Source organism: Entelurus aequoreus, linkage group LG07 (genome assembly GCF_033978785.1).
Source record: "Entelurus aequoreus isolate RoL-2023_Sb linkage group LG07, RoL_Eaeq_v1.1, whole genome shotgun sequence".
Classification (NCBI taxonomy): Eukaryota; Metazoa; Chordata; class Actinopteri; order Syngnathiformes; family Syngnathidae; genus Entelurus; species Entelurus aequoreus.
Window position 1 is genome coordinate 4,470,180 of NC_084737.1, and position 18,278 is coordinate 4,488,457.

General features: G+C 38.2%; 1 protein-coding gene across 4 annotated transcripts in view; it reads left to right on the forward strand.

The window, feature by feature from the left end:
• The first annotated feature begins 6,505 nt into the window (after positions 1–6,505).
• Positions 6,506–18,278, forward strand: part of clcn6 (chloride channel 6) — an 83,147-nt gene continuing 71,374 nt past the window's right edge. For 2 of the 4 annotated variants that reach the window (XM_062052444.1, XM_062052443.1), the window contains exons 1-6: positions 6,506–6,671; positions 8,888–8,947; positions 10,499–10,564; positions 12,998–13,063; positions 13,133–13,199; positions 17,149–17,255. In XM_062052444.1, the coding sequence (XP_061908428.1) occupies positions 6,600–6,671; positions 8,888–8,947; positions 10,499–10,564; positions 12,998–13,063; positions 13,133–13,199; positions 17,149–17,255 (438 nt within the window). In that variant the 5' untranslated portion in view covers positions 6,506–6,599. Of the gene's footprint in view, positions 6,672–6,709; positions 6,822–8,887; positions 8,948–10,498; positions 10,565–12,997; positions 13,064–13,132; positions 13,200–17,148; positions 17,256–18,278 lie in introns of those variants that run through there. The other 2 variants (XM_062052442.1, XM_062052445.1) reach the window with 2 other exon arrangements.

Sequence of the window (18,278 nt, forward strand, 5' to 3'; positions counted from 1 at the left end):
CCCGCGCACACTCGGAATTTACGCTTTCACCGTCGAATTGATTGATTGATTGATTGAGACTTTTATTAGTAGGTTGCACAGTGAAGTACATATTCCGTACAATTGACCACTAAATGGTAACACCCGAATAAGTTTTTCAACTTGTTTAAGTCGGCGTGCACTTAAATTGATTCATGATACAGATATATACTATCATGTATAGCAGGGGTCACCAACCTTTTTGAAAGCAAGAGCTACTTCTTGGGTAGTGATTAATGCGAAGGGCTACCAGTTTGATACACACTTCAATAAATTGCCAGAAATAGCCAATTTGCTCAATTTACCTTTAACTCTATGTTATTATTAATAATTAATGATATTTACACTTAATTGAACGGTTTAAAAGAGGAGAAAATGACAATTAAATTTTGAAACATAGTTTATCTTCAATTTCGACTCTTTAAAATTCAAAATTCAACCGAAAAAAAAGAAGAGAAAAACTAGTTAATTCGAATCTTTTTATGGAACATCATTAGTAATTTTTCCTGATTAAGATTAATTTTAGAATTTTGATGACATGTTTTAAATAGGTTAAAATCCAATCTAAACTTTGTTAGAATATATAACAAATTGGACCAAGCTATATTTCTAACAAAGACAAATCATTATTTCTTCTAGATTTTCCAGAACAAAAAATTTCAAAGAAATTCAAAAGACTTTGAAATAAGATTTAAATTTGATTCTACAGATTTTCTAGATTTGCCAGAATAATTTTTTTGAATTTTAATCATAATAAGTTTGAAGAAATATTTCACAAATATTCTTTGCCGAAAAAACAGAAGCTAAAATGAAGAATTCAATTAAAATGTATTTATTATTCTTTACAATAAAAAAAATAAATTTACTTGAACAGTGATTTTAATTGTCAGGAAAGAAGAGGAAGGAATTTAAAAGGTAAAAAGGTATATGTGTTTAAAAATCCTAAAATCATTTTTAAGGTTGTATTTTTTCTCTAAAATTGTCTTTCTGAAAGTTATAAGAAGCAAAGTAAAAAAAATTATGAATTTATTTAAACAAGTGAAGACCAAGTCTTTAGAATATTTTCTTGGATTTTCAAATTCTTTTTGAGTTTTGTCTCTCTTAGAATTAAAAATGTCGGGCAAAGCGAGACCAGCTTGCTAGTAAATAAATACAATTTAAAAAATAGAGGCAGCTCACTGGTAAGTGCTGCTATTTGAGCTATATTTAGAACAGGCCAGCGGGCTACTCATCTGGTCCTTACGGGCTACCTGGTGCCCGCGGGCACCGCGTTGGTGACCCCTGATATATACTATCATCATAATACAGTCATCACATAAGATAATCACATTGAATTATTTACATTATTTACAATTATTTACATTATTTACAATAATGAGTTAAAGTAGACCAAATAAGAGCTGTTACAGCAGTGTTTGTCAACCTTTTCTGAGCCAAGGCGCATTTTTTGCGTTAAAAAAATGCGGATGCACACCACTCAGCGCTGAACTCAGCGCTGAACTGTGTAGAACTTGCACCTGGCTCGCTGACAACAAGCTATCCATACACTTGGGTAAAACAGAATCCATCCTGTTTGGGTCCCACATCAACCTTAAGAAAGTCAATGACTTCACTATAAAAGTGGGTGACATTGTTATCACCAGGAAAGATGAGGTCACCTACCTAGGTTCCATTCTAGAGGCTAATCTTTCCTGTGATAAAATGGCAACCAAGGTCATCAAATAGAATCTCGATCCTCTCTGGTCAACAAAAGCACCATGAAGATTCTAGCGGGAACTCTCATTCAACCCTTTTTCGATTACGCATGCACCTCCTGGTACCCTAGCACCTCCAAAACCCTCAAATCTAAACTCCAAACATCTCAGAACAAGCTAGTCAGGTTACTTCTAGACCTCCACCCCAGATCCCACCTCACTCCTACCCACTTCTCCAAAGTGGGCTGGCTCAAGGTGGAGGACAGAGTTAAACAACTTGCACTGAGCCTAGTCTATAAAATCCACTACACCTCCCTGATACCGAAGTACATGTCAAACTACTTCCTTAACGTAAATGACCGCCATAACCACAACACCAGGGGGAGCTCCACTAACCACGTTAAACCCAGATTCCCAACTAACAAAGGTCTTAACTCATTCTCTTTCTATGCCACATCAATGTGGAATGCGCTCCCAACAGGTATAAAAGAAAGGGCATCTCTATCCTCCTTCAAAACCGCAATAAAAGAACACCTCCAGGCAACTACAACCCTAAACTAACACCCTCCCTTCCACATCCCACCTCCCCGGATTGTAAATAATCAAATGTAAATAATCAAATGTAGATACTTATTCTTATGCTTTCTGATCTCTCTCTCTATGTCCACTACTTGCTGTACATATCCTACCAAGTCAGTCCTACACTGTTTCAATGTCCATTTCTCTGATGATGCAATTGTTGATGACTGAAGTGTTGATATCAACCAAACCTAACCCCCCAACCATATCCCACATCCCGGATTGTAAATAATGTAAATAATTCAATGTATATACTCTGATGATTATCTTGTGTGATGACTGTATTATGATGATAGTATATATCTGTATCATGAATCCATTTAAGTGGACCCCGACTTAAACAAGTTGAAAAACTTATTGGGGTGTTACCATTTAGTGGTCAATTGTACAGAATATGTACTTCACTGTGCAACCTACTAATAAAAGTCTCAATCAACCAATCAATCAAACCAGCAGAAATCATTAAAAAATGAAACTCAGTAGACAAAAAAGTCCTTGTGGCAATTGTTGGATATGACTTTAAAGCAGAACCAAGCATGCATCACTGTAGCTCTTGTCTCAAAGTAGGTGTACTGTCACCACCTGTCACATCACACCCTGACTTATTTGGACTTTTTTGGTGTTTTCCTGTGCGTAGTGTTTTACTTCTTGTCTTGCGCTCCAATTTTGGTGCAATTTTAACGTCTTCCTTTGAGCGATATCGCCCGCACCTGCTTTGTTTTAGCGATCACGAATATTTAAGTTGTTGCGATCATTTTTTGTGTGGACATTGTTGATTGTCATGTCATGTTCGGATGTACTTTGTGGACGCCGTCTCTGCTCCACACGCTGTAAGTTTTTGCTGTCGTCCAGCATTCTGTTTTTGTTTACTTTGTAGCCAGTTCAGTTTTAGTTTTGTTCCACATAGCCATCTCTAAGCTTCAATGCCTTTTCTTAGGGGCACTCACCTTTAGTTTATTTTTAGTTTAAGCATTATACACCTTTTTACCTGCACACTGCCTCCCGCTTTTGTCTGCATATTGTGATCACCACAGACTTTCGTCATCGTTCCCAACATCTACAAAGCAATTAGCTACCTGCTGCCACCTACTGATATAGTATGGTATAACACAGTTACTCTGCCGAGCTCTAGACAGTACAGACACTCAACAACAACACATCATTTGCAGATTATAATTACTGCTTTGCAAAAAATATTTTTAACCCAAATAGGTGAAAGTGCATAATCTCCCACGGCACACCAGACTGTATCTCACGGCACACTAGTTGATAAACACTGTGCTACAGAGTGGACGTTCAAAATAGTTTCATCTGTAACATATTTGTCGGAGTATGGGGTATCGGACTGTCTGATTGTGGCGGTCCGCTCCCTGTATGATCAGTGCCAGAGCTTGGTCCGCATAGCCGGCAGTAAGTCGGACACGTTTCCAGTGAGGGTTGGACTCCGCCAAGGCTGCCCTTTGTCACCCATTTTGTTCAGAACTTTTATGGACAGAATTTCTAGGCGCAGTCAAGGCGTTGAGGGGATCTGGTTTGGTGGCTGCAGGATTAGGTCTCTGCTTTTTGCAGATGATGTGGTCCTGATGGCTTCATCTGGCCAGGATCTTCAGCTCTCACTGGATCGGTTCGCAGCCGAGTGTGAAGCGACTGGGATGAGAATCAGCACCTCCAAGTCCGAGTCCATGGTTCTCGCCAGGGAAAGGGTGGAGTGCCATCTCCAAGTTGGGGAGGAGACCCTGCCCCAAGTGGAGGAGTTCAAGTACCTCGGAGTCTTGTTCACGACTGAGGGAAGAGTGGATGGTGAGATCGACAGGCGGATCGGTGTGGCGTCTTCAGTAATGCGGACGCTGTATCGATACGTTGTGGTGAAGAAGGAGCTGAGCCGGAAGGCAAAGCTCTCAATTTACCGGTCGATCTACGTTCCCATCCTCACCTATGGTCATGAGCTTTGGGTTATGACTGAAAGTACAAGATCACGGGTACAAGCGGCCCAAATGAGTTTCCTCCACCGGGTGGTGGGTCTCTCCCTTAGAGATAGGGTGAGAAGCTCTGCCATCCGGGAGGAGCTCAAAGTAAAGCTGCTGCTCCTCCACATGGAGAGGTGCCAGATGAGGTGGTTCGGGCATCTGCTCAGGTGTTTGGGGCACGTCCGACTGGCAGCCTATGTCTCACGGCTGGCCTGGGAACGCCTCGAGATCCAAAATGGATCTGTAAATGTAAATTCGAAATGTACAAAATGGGTTATTTTTTGGCGCATTTAAAAATCAATAAACCCGCATCAGCAATCAAAACATATTTTATGTGGTACTGTCAAAATTAAACTTGCAAAAAACATGTTAAACGTGAAAAAATAAAGAAATAAAATATATGAACTCAGCCATGTAGAACTTATTGGAGCGTCCAGTGTTGGCCGACATGGTCTCACAAGATGTTGTTTCTCTTTCAATATCCTTCTTGAAAAGAACCTTGCAAATGTATGTGTTGACTTGTCTCATCATAGAAGATGCTGACAAGACGTGTTGGCTGACTTCTTCAACTTTACTCCACAGGGTGCTTATCAAGAACATCCAGCTGCCGGTGTTGTGCCAAAATGGGATTGTCTGCCAAAAAGTGATTTCCTTGGTGGGAGCGCACATTGCTCACTAAACCTGCATTTCTTGTCTCCTTCTGTCTGACCATAGAGTATTAGTGTGAGACTTTATCTTCCTGTTACTGTAACACTACCTGTTTGACATTATTGAAGACTTTATCTTCCTGTTACTGTAACACTACCTGTTTGACATCATTTAAGACTTTATCGTCCTGTTACTGTAACACTACCTGTTTGACATCATTTAAGACTTTATCTTCCTGTTACTGTAACACTACCTGTTTGACATTATTTAAGACTTTATCTTCCTGTTACTGTAACACTACCTGTTTGGCATCATTTAAGACTTTATCTTCCTGTTACTGTAACACTACCTGTTTGACATCATTGTAGACTTTATCTTCCTGTTACTGTAACACTACCTGTTTGACATCATTTAAGACTTTATCGTCCTGTTACTGTAACACTACCTGTTTGACATCATTGAAGACTTTATCTTCCTGTTACTGTAACACTACCTGTTTGACATCATTGAAGACTTTATCTTCCTGTTACTGTAACACTACCTGTTTGACATCATTTAAGACTTTATCTTCCTGTTACCGTAACACTACCTGTTTGACATTATTTAAGACTTTATCTTCCTGTTACTGTAACACTACCTGTTTGACATCATTTAAGACTTTATCTTCCTGTTACCGTAAGACTACCTGTTTGACATCATTTAAGATTTTATCTTCCTGTTACCGTAACACTACCTGTTTGACATTATTTAAGACTTTATCTTCCTGTTACTGTAACACTACCTGTTGTGACACCTGTTGTCCGGCATGGCTACGTTCAACAACCTAAACGGGGCTACTGCATGCTCTCCACTACTGTGGCATGCTGGGTAATGGACTTCTTATGTTACCTGGCTCATAACATCACTATATATATCTGCCTGAGGCCATCTAGAAGGCCTTAATGACTACAAGGCGTGATCTGATTGGCTATCGCAATTGTCTATCAACTGTATGTCCCCGTTCACTTACAGTGCACAGCATTGCTGATTCTGAAGGCAGATTTGGTACAGCATGGCAACATAAAGTAGCTGAATTGTGATTGGATAACAACTCTATAACCTAAAAACAACAGGGCTGGAAGGAGCATAATATGACATGAGGAGAATATGAATACTTTTACATATTTAGGGAAAGTCAATTCAAAATGACTTTTATCTTTAATTATAATGATGATTTCTGGTTACGTTAGGCCAGCAGAGAAGGTCTTGCTGGCCCTGACGGCACACCACTGACATCTACAGTCGGCGTTACAAAGTGAACTGGTTATTTTATTGTTTTATTTTCAAGATCATTTAAAGTATGTGCAGTTTTGTTACAAACATGTTCGCTGAACTCTGGCATACATCTTTTTCTCCAAGAGTCTTTGTTTTTCCTTGTGGGCCATGAAGGCAGCACGATGACACCAGAAGCAAGATGGCGTGTTGCGTTTTTCCTTGTGGGCCGTGAAGGCAGCACGATGACACCAGAAGTAAGATGGCGTGTTGCGTTTTTCCTTGTGGGCCATGAAGGCAGCACGATGACACCAGAAGCAAGATGGCGTGTTGCGTTTTTCCTTGTGGGCCGTGAAGGCAGCACGATGACACCGGAAGCAAGATGGCGTGTTGCGTTTTTCCTTGTGGGCCGTGAAGGCAGCACGATGACACCGGAAGCAAGATGGCGTGTTGCGGGAACTGTTTGGGCTGCAGGCGTTGCAGTGAAGAAGAAAGCCGCACGCCAGAGGAGCTGGTAGGACGCTGTAGGATGCTGTTGCTGGGCTTTAGTTCTGCTCCTGTACGGGAGGAGTCTGGGGTGCATTTGTTTGACATTAAATGGACTTAAAAGTGCAGTTTGGGACAGCTAGCGGACAGCCGCACTAGTGTATTGTTGTTAGCCTTTGTAAGTTCTTTCTTTCTTTATATCTTCTTATTAATATCAACATTGTAAGTTCGTATTAGCATATACTTCTTTCTTTCTTTATATCTTATGTATGTATGTATGTATGTATGTGTGTATGTATATGTTTATATATGTGTATAAACGTGTATATACGTGTGTGTAATAATGTGTGTATGTATGTATGTGTATATGTATATATATGCATATGTATGTATATATGCATGTGTGTGGATATATACATACATATATATATATATATATATATGTATATATATATATATATATATATATATATAGATGCATATCTTCATTTTTATATTTTTTTACTATTTATATTACTAAATTATTGTGTATGCACCTTAGGGCAGTGGTCCCCAACCACCGGTCCGGGGACCGGCACCGGTCCGGGACGCATTTGCTACCGGGCCGCAAGGAAACATTAAATAATTTATAAACGACTGCATTTTCTCCAACTTAACTTTTGCCTGTCCCACTAGACCGGGGGGTCAGCAACCCGCGGCTCTTTAGTGCCGCCCTAGTGGCTCCCTGGAGCATTTTTCAAAAAAGGATTGAAAACGGAAAATATGGGGTAGGGATTTTTTGTTTTGTTTTAGTATGTTTTTTGTTTGAGGACAAACATGACACAAACCTTCCCAATTGTTAGAAAGCCCGCTGTTTATTATTTTTGTGTTTATGCTTGTATTTGGTGAACATCGTTTTGTCCTACTAATTTTGGCGGTTCCCGAACTCACCATAATGTGGACTGTGACGCAACAGTTTGTTTACATGTAAAATCTTCCACTCCTTCTTTGTCTCATTTTGTCCACCCAAAGTTTCATGCTGTGCATGAATGCACAAAAGTGCGCTTTGTTGATGTTATTGACTTGTTGGAGTGCTAATCAGGCATATTTGGTCAATGCTAACATGCCATTTAGGCTAGCTGTATGTACATATTGCATCATTTTGCCTCATTTGTAGTTATATTTGCGCTGATTTAAAATCCTTTACTTTTATCCTCTTTGTATATAATTTAGTTTTGCTTGTCTCAGTACACATCATCAGTATGCAATATTGGCTGCATTTCAGATAGTTGTTTGTGTGCCATGTTGTTCCAGACCACAGCAAACATTACAGAGCTTGCTAAAGATTATAATAAATCCAATAAAAGAAGACAGCATGCTGTTTCCTTTAACTTGGACACACACACATCTATAGCTTAAGCCATTAAAAGCCAGTCATTTCCAGGACTTATCTCACCCTCTGAGTAGCCTCTGATTTACTAATGGTTTCTAATGTTGTAAAAATGTGTAGAATAAATATTACATTTCAACATTTCTGTCAACGAAGATTTGCTTCAGCCTGCGACACATAGTCATTTTGATAGTAGGCTATTATAGCTAATATGGACACTTACATCATGTGTTGCCTTCATTATAACACTTATATAAGGCTTTTCATTTTTTGCGGCTCCAGACAGATTTGTTTTTTGTATTTTTGGTCCAATATGGCTCTTTCAACCTTTTGGGTTGCCGACCCCTGCACTAGACACACCAATAAGCTTGTTTATAGATGTACAATAAAACTCCTGATAGGAAGTTGCTATTTTGTTATATTTGTATATATATATATATGATACAATGCACATCAATGAACATATACAATATAAACGTGACAGATTGTAGCCAAAAGCTGATTTTCATCTGCATTTCATTGCAAAGAAACAAGCCCAGGGCTCCCACTAATTCAGCGTTATAGTGAGTTGTATTTTTCATGCACTTATTTTTGCTGTATTTATCTGACACAAGTGGAAAGCCGGTCCCGGAAAATAATGCCTACATTAAACGGGTCCGTGGTGCAAAAAAAGGTTGGGGACCACAGACACTGCTTTAGGGGATCTGCTCCAATTTCGTTGTTCTTTGAACCTGTTCACTGTAATCATGACAATACAACTCTAGTCTATTCTATCTTCTTATTAATATCAACATTGTAAGTTCTTATTAGCACGTCCCGTACATGCTTCCTTCTTTCTTGATATCTTCTCATTAATAGCAGCATTGTGTTCGCAGACAATTCTTGGAGACATCCAAGATGAAGAAGATGAGATTCTGCCAAGGAAGGACTATGAGGTGAGATCATCATGAAGAACATGCTGACTTTGGTCTAGGGAAGGCTACCGTCCACACCAATACGGCACCGAATTCTCGGTACCTGGGTCTATACCGGTACTCAACGGTTCCGATTCCCAGTACTTTTGTGTGTGTTCATCAATATTAATGGACCTTAGTTTTTATTGCAACATTTAACAAGGAGTGATAACTGTTGTCCAGATCTTGTCTTATTGTCACATTTCTGAGTCTCATTTGCGAGTATGACATTATGTTGCCATTAAAGGCAGTAGGGGATAGTTTATGGTGTGTCTTTGTTGTTGTTGCGCCCTAAAAGTGTTAATACTGTAAGTGTTGGACAGTCAAACCTGTCTATAGCGGCCACAGAAAAAAGTAGTGTTATTAACCTTGTCTGTAGCGGCCTCTCGTTTTGCATCACAAAACACTTTTTTGACTCCGTATAGCGGCCACCGATATCAAAATTTGCCATACCACGGTCCGTGAAATTGATGATATGAATAAAACAAGAATTTTTACCAGCGATTCATGTTTTTGCTTTCTGTTAAGATTAAGATAGCAATGATTGTCACACACACACTAGATGTGGTGAAATTTGTCCTCTGCATTTGACCCATCCGCTTGGGGAGCAGTGGGCAGCAGCGGTGGCCGCGCCCGGGAATCATTTTGGTGATTTAACCCCCAACTCCAACCCTTTGATGCTGAGTGCCAAGCAGGGAGGTAATGGGTCCCATTTTTATAGTCTTTGGTATGACTCGGCTGGGATTTGAACTCCAACCTACCGATCTCAGGGCGGACACTAACCACTAGGCCACTGTGCTGTAATCAATCCCTGTAATCAGGAACTGTTCTATTGTTGTTTTTGTTGCCGCATTGCTGTTTTTTCACGGCTTTTTTGGTAGTTTTTTTGCGAATGTTGGAGTTGTGCGTGATGCATGTAGTGTCACGTACGATTGTTGTTTTTATTGCCGATGTTCAAATGAAACATACACACGTACTTGTATACGTAATTGTTTAAAGGTCAACATGTAAGGCCATTGAAAATGGCAGCCAACCTGCATATAGTGGCCGTCACTTTCTTTGTTTCCCTTGAGTGGTCACTATAGACAGGTTTGATTGTAACGTGCATCTTAGTTGTAGTTTTCGTTGTCACATTTAGAGGCCTTGAAATCGCCATGTAAAATTGCTAATGCTAATCAGCAGCATGTCAATAGCAAAGCCAATTGTTATTAGCATCCAGCTAGCACATTTATGGAAATGTGGAGCCTTACTTAACCTACGTTGGAGCAGTTTTTTGACTCAATTTCTTTGTTGGCATCGAAAGTTGCAAGGTAGTTTGGCCGCTCTCAGTGCTGCTGGAGTGATCGCCGAGGGGCCAAAGTGCAACAAGGCGTGACATCACGTGCAAGCCAATTAATCGTAACATGGCACCGCTGGATTTAGGTGAATCGTATAGGATTGGTGGGATTCAGTCGGCCCGGGATTTACTACCCACCCCTATTTGTCACTTTATTAAAAGTGTTTTTGTTCAAATGAGGCTTTTTCTCGCAATAGAGCCTGGATTACGACCGATGTGTCAGTGAGCCCTACGTGGAGGTTCTGGAGGGAATGGACAACAAGGTAAGGGAAGTTTTGTCTACTAAATCCCAGCTGAGAAGAGAAGCAGGCCATGTGGCACATTGGAACATTTCAAACAATCAAAAAAACACAAAAATATGATAGAAAATGATTTAAAAAAAAGTGAAATGTTGATAATGATACTCTGTCAGCATTGTAGTATTTTCTTACTAAAGTAGAAGTACAGTGGTACCTTAAATATGGCTTAGTGGTATGGCTGAAAACCGTGTAATTAAGTGTTTTATATCTTTTATTTATGGAAAATAAAGACCAGAAGAAAAAGTTATTTTATTTCAAATGTAATCTTCCTCTGATTATAATCCCTTCAGCTATCAAGGCAGAAAGGAAAGGAAATATCAATGTAAACAAAACAATAAAATCACATTGAACACTAAACAATAAGGTGCAAAATTAAGGAATATGTAAGAAATGCTTCATAAAGTATATATGTAAAATGGATATACAGTATAAGTATATATATACTGTGTATATATAAAAATACAGTATATATATATATATATATATATATATATATATATATATATATGCTGTATACATATATATATATATATATATATATATATATGCTGTATATATATATATATATATATATATATATATATATATATATGTATACAGCATATATATATATATGCTGTATATATATATATATATATATATATATATATATATATATATATATATATATATATATATATATATATATATATATATATATATACACTACCGTTCAAAAGTTTGGGGTCACCCAAACAATTTAGTGGAATAGCCTTCATTTCTAAGAACAAGAATAGACTGTGGAGTTTCAGATGAAAGTTCTCTTTTTCTGGCCATTTTGAGCGTTTAATTGAGCCCACAAATGTGATGCTCCAGAAAGTCAATCTGCTCAAAGGAAGGTCAGTTTTGTAGCTTCTGTAACGAGCTAAAGTGTTTTCAGATGTGTGAACATGATTGCACAAGGGTTTTCTAATCATCAATTAGCCTTCTGAGCCAATGAGCAAACACATTGTACCATTAGAACACTGGAGTGATAGTTGCTGGAAATGGGCCTCTATACACCTATGTAGATATTGCACCAAAAAGCAGACATTTGCAGCTAGAATAGTCATTTACCACATTAGCAATGTATAGAGTGTATTTCTTTCAAGTTAAGACTACCGGTAGTTTAAAGTTATCTTCATTGAAAAGTACAGTGCTTTTCCTTCAAAAATAAGGACATATATACACATATATATACACATATATACACATATATATACACATATATATATATATATATATATATATATATATATATATATATATATATATATATATATATATATATATATATATATATATATATATATATATATATATATATATATATATATATATATATATATATATATATATATATATATATATACACATATATATACACATATATATATATATATATATATATATGTATATACATATACATATACACACACACTATATATATGTATATACAGTATATATATATATATAGTGTGTGTGTGTGTGTATGTATATATATATATATGTGTGTGTGTGTATGTCCAGCCACTTTATTAAATGTTTGGGTAGAGTTCTAATAAACAAAAGCTGTATAGAGGAATGTAGTTAATCATAGAACTGACATCCAATGTTATTAAAGTATTGTTTTAGAATCAGGAATCGTTTTGAATCGAGAATCGATTCCGAATCAAATCGTTACCCTCAAGAATGGAATAGAATTGTGTGGTGCCCAAATATTCACAGCCCTAAAAGTTATTCTTTGTTGTAAGTTGATCTATATTTACTTATTTTTTCTGTTTCTTTAATGTTAATAAAGGTACAACGTTACGCAGAGGTGTACTTATAACAATTGTATACTATTTACAGTGGCGGTGGAGACTGGGGTGGCTAATTGTTTTCTTCTTTCTGGGGTGGGGGTGGGGCATAACATAAAATCATTGAGAAGCACAATAAAACAGCATGTTTGTCAATATAAATGATTATAGTCTTCAAGGCAAAAGCGTGTTGGAAAGTATCCAGTAACAAACGTGTCCGCATCATTCAACTTCCTGCGTTCATAAGCTTGACTTAATCAGTGATTGTGACCACTAGATATGGTCAAACAAACAGTTACCAGTCCACTTCAACTTAAAGACGGTATAAGTCCATTCCAGACGGTTAATAATAAATAGTTTAGTGTTTTTCATTGTTCTCCGTTTGACTCATTTCACTTGATCACAACTTTCCTAACATTCCACACTACAAAATAATACAAGTGATATATTGTAGTAATATCGGTATTGGTATCAGTACTCGAGGCTCCAATATGGGTATGGTATCGGCAGGTTGTATCAGGACACCCCGAGTTGTCATGTTCTTGAATGTTGTTGTTCAAATCTGTCTTTCACCTAACAGCAAGCCAAAAAGTATGAAGCTCTACGATGGATGATGGTGTTCTGGATTGGAGCGTCTGTAGGATTGGTAAATATCATACCGGTATCTTTTGTCCTTTAAAGATATTACACATTCAGAACTTTTTTCTTTTTTTAGGTTGGTTTGTTTGTGGATTTCTTTGTACGCTTCTTCACCAAACTCAAGTTCTCCCTGGTTGGTTATTGTATCCTTCTGTATCTGGTATCGCACAGAGCCGTACCAGTATCGCTGGCATCTTTTCACTTGCGCCTTGTACTAGGGCTGTCAATCTATGGGCACCTCACCAATCCATTTCATTTTTGGGGGTAACATTTCCATTCAGAATCCATTCTCCATTAAAAATCACAACTTTTTTAATAACACTGGATGCCAGTTGTATGATGAACTACATTCATCTAGGGCTGCAACAACTAATCCATTAAATCGATTAAAATCGATTATTAAAATAGTTGCCGTTTAATTTAGTCATCGATTCGTTGGATCTATGCTATGCGCATGTGTAGAGTTTTTTTAAAAAAATTTTTTTAATTAAACATTTTTATTTATTTATTTTTTTTATTTATTTTTTTAATAAACCTTTATTTATAAACTGCAACATTTACAAACGGCTGAGAAACAATAATCAAAATAAGTATGGTGCCAGTATGCTGGTTTTTTTCAATAAAATACTGGATAGGATAGAAATGTAGTTTGTCTCTTTTATCCGATTATTAATCGATTAATCGGAGTAATAATCGACAGATTAATCGATTATCAAATTAATCGTTAGTTGCAGCCCTACATTCATCCATAAAATACATAAACAGCTCTGATCAATTTCTATATTACTTCAAAGAAAACTGGTTTAGTTGAATACAATTGTAGCCAAACATTGAATAAAGTCAAATACAAATAAGGCAATAATATTTGAGATCATCTACAGCTCCATGATGATTGTCTGCACCGCTGCACAGGACACATTGAAAATAATAAAATAAAAATCGATTTTTGAATCAATTAAGAATCGTTAACAATAAGAACCACAATTAATTCAAAAATATATATATATATATTTTTACATGCCCCCCCCCCCAGGGAACAGCATTTTTTTCATGCCCCCCTGAAGTAAATTGTATTTTTTTATCTGTATGTGTCAAAACAGTTATTTATTAACATTATTGCTATTAGGCTATTACCTCTCACAACCCCCCACCCCAGACACCTCACGTCACCCCCCACCACAGTGGTTCTCAATTATTTTCGCTCATGCCCCCCCCCCCCCCACCAAGGAACAGCATTTATTTCGAGCCCCCGCTGAAGTAAATGTTATTTTTTTAATCTGTTTGTGTCAAAATAGTTATTTATTAACACTAAAGATGCTATTACCTCTCACAACCCCCCACCCCAGACACCTCTTGTCACCCCCCACCACAGTGGTTCTCAATTATTTTCGCTCACGCCCCCCCAGGGAACAGCATTTTTTCCGTGCCCCCCGAGGTAAATGTTAATTTTTTATCTCTGTGTCAAATAGTTATTTATTACCACTATTGATACCCCACATCACCCCCCACCTCAGTGGTTCTCAATTATTTTCTGTCACCTTCCCCCCAGGGAACAGCATTTTTTCCGTGCCCCCCTGATGTAAATGTTTATTTTTTCATCTCTGTGTCAAAACAGTTATTTATTAACAGTAAAGATGCTATTACCTCGCATGCACCCTTGCCACGTCGCCCCCCCCCACCTCAGTGGTTCTCAATTATTTTCGCTCACCCCCCCCCCCCTGAAGTAAATGTTTATTTTGTTATCTGTATGTGTCAAGTAGTTATTTATTAACACTAAAGATGCTATTAGCTCTCACGCCCCCAGCACTGGTTTATAGCAAGCAACTAAAGTAAACATAGTTACACATTTTTATAAAGCATATATTATTAAATGTAGAATTTGTTAGTATTGTTGTTAATCAGACAATGTATAAAATGGCCCCTATATATATATATTTATTTATTTATTTATTTATTTATTTTTTTTAAAGAAAAATAAAGTGTCTAGTGCACAATGGCTAAACAAAAGCAAAAACTACTTTAGCCTTCCATTTAAATCATTTCTGTATCCAGAAACGTACTCCCTAAATTTGTAAACAATAAGAAATACCAACCAAAAACATATTTTGTAACAATAATAAGAAAAAACCCAATATCAATCTAATCACTTTAGTGTCGTTTGTATACCGATACTATACGAGGTATCAGTAGTATCGACGTCTGGATCGATCACTCCTACTTTACATGTTCAGTTGTAATCATTTTATTTAACTCGCACATCTCCTTTAAGTTGATGAAGTTGTTAGTTCTACAAAGTGCTCATTACTGCAGGAACCGCCTCTTTTGTCTGTGTCTATATAAATATTATTATTCCTATAATATTATTATTAATTATTACAGGAACCGCCTCTTTTGTCTGTGTCTATATAAATATTATTATTCTTATAATATTATTATTATTATTATTAATTATTACAGGAACCGCCTCTTTTGTCTGTGTCTATATAAATATTATTATTCCTATAATATTATTATTATTATTATTAATTATTACAGGAACCGCCTCTTTTGTCTGTGTCTATATAAATATTATTATTCCTATAATATTATTATTATTATTATTAATAATTACAGGAACCGCCTCTTTTGTCTGTGTCTATACAAACATTTACTTTTCCTTTCACCACGCAAAGCTTACGTCTGCATTGAATCGTAATGTTTTAAAAAGTATCAACAGTGAATGGTATCGCAGCCCATGCATCAACATTCGTATGGGACGACCACTTCAGGGAGAGATGCACAAAAAACATAGAATATGTTAGAAAATAAATTATAATGGCTACTTGAGAGACATACTATTTTTATTAGAGTTTTTAAATATGTTTATCTTTTTCTGGTTTAATTTGTAAAAGAGTTAGTGTTTTTTTTTCAATGTTAAAAAGTATGGATGGATCTCTGTAAGGGAGCATTCATGTGCACAATTGAATCTCTTAATGTGTCATGTGTTTATAGAAGTTTACATTGGGGAATGTGGGTTTTTAATAGGGAAAGACATTAATGTCTCTGTTTTTCATGTTAGCAATGCCTCTCCAGTAGATGAGCAGTGTTTATCAAAGTCTTTTACAACTATTTGGATTTAAACAATCATACTCATCGTTTCACTGCGATTGTTCTCTTCGAAGCGGTTTCGCACTGTGGATAGACGTCACGGTGGTGGCACTGTGGATAGACGTCACGGTGGTGGCACTGTGGATAGACGTCACGGTGGTGGCACTGTGGATAGACGTCACGGTGGTGGCTCTGTGGATAGACGTCACGGTGGTGGCACTGTGGATAGACGTCACGGTGGTGGCACTGTGGATAGACGTCACGGTGGTGGCACTGTGGATAGACGTCACGGTGGTGGCACTGTGGATAGACGTCACGGTGGTGGCACTGTGGATAGACGTCACGGTGGTGGCACTGTGGATAGACGTCACGGTGGTGGCACTGTGGATAGACGTCACGGTGGTGGCACTGTGGATAGACGTCACGGTGGTGGCACTGTGGATAGACGTCACGGTGGTGGCACTGTGGATAGACGTCACGGTGGTGGCACTGTGGATAGACGTCACGGTGGTGGCACTGTGGATAGACTTCACGGTGGTGGCACTGTGGATAGACGTCACGGTGGTGGCACTGTGGATAGACGTCACGTTGGTGGCACTGTGGATAGACGTCACGGTGGTGGCACTGTGGATAGACGTCACGGTGGTGGCACTGTGGATAGACGTCACGGTGGTGGCACTGTGGATAGACGTCACGGTGGTGGCACTGTGGATAGACGTCACGGTGGTGGCACTGTGGATAGACGTCACGGTGGTGGCACTGTGGATAGACGTCACGGTGGTGGCACTGTGGATAGACGTCACGGTGGTGGCACTGTGGATAGACGTCACGGTGGTGGCAGCTTGCCGTCAAGCTGGAGTCGGCGTTCCTGCAACTCCTGCGTGTGTGTAAGAAGGGATAAAGAGATGTGTGTGTGTCTGCCTGAGAGTGAAGGAATCTGCGTTGCAGAAGATGCCCCGCCTCTTTTGGCTTTCCAGTTGTCCTGCCTTAGTTTGGAGCCTCCAGCTGTGGAAGAGTGCAGTGAGAAAGGCTGCCTCCCTCTGTCTCTGCTGGAGCTCCTGGCTTTCAACATGACCTTCGTGCTCATTGCCAGCGTGCTGGTCCTCATCCAGGTGAGACTGCAACTCTCTGCTAAGGTTTGATGTGCCAGGCAAACGTTTCTGCAGTCTGTGGAACGCTCTCCCTGACCACCTGAGGGCACCACAGACTGTGGATGCTTTTAAAAAAGGCTTAAAAACCCTTCTTTTTAAAAAAGCCTTTTTTTTAGATATATGTGTGCTAGTTCTAGCTATTAGGCTGTTCTAGTTTTTATTTTTTTTACTATTTATTTTACTTGTTGGGGGCAGCTATTTGTGGTTTTAGCGTTGTGTTTTTTTTGTTTTTTTTAAATGCGCTGTAGCACTTTGAGGTTGTTTGCTCAATGTAAAGTGCTTTTACAAATAAAATCTATTATTATTATTATTATTATTATTATTGTTTATGCAGCGGAACCCGCTTATGTCATCATTACTATTAAAAGTGTGCATGTAGGGCTGGGCGATAGGGCTCGATAATTATTGATTTTTTTTATGACCTATTGAAGCTAAGGACCAGGAGAGAAATATATTTGATTTGAGATGTACAAACCCCAAAAGCAGTGAAGCTGTCACGTTGTGTAAATGGTAAATAAAATTCAATATTTCATTGAATAGACTGCAAAGACAAGATATTTCATGTTCACACTGAGAAACTTTGTTATTTGTTGCAAATATTAGCTCATTTGGAATTTGATGGCTGCAACATGTTTCAAAAAAGCTGGCACAAGTAGCAAAAAAGAGTGATAAAGTTGAGGAATGCTCATCAAAGGCTTATTTGGAACATCCCACAGGTGAACAGGCTAATTGGGAACAGGTGGGTGCCATGATTGGGTATAAAAGCAGCTTCCATGAAATGCTCAGTCATTCACAAACAAGGACGGGGCGAGGGTCACCACTTTGTCAACAAATGCCTGAGCAAATTGTTGAAGGACAACATTTCTCAACAAGGAATTTAGGGATTTCACCATCTACGCTCCGTAATATCATCAAAAGGTGCAGAGAATGTGGAGAAATCACTGCAGGTAAGCAACAATGCCGAAAACCAACATTGAATGCCCG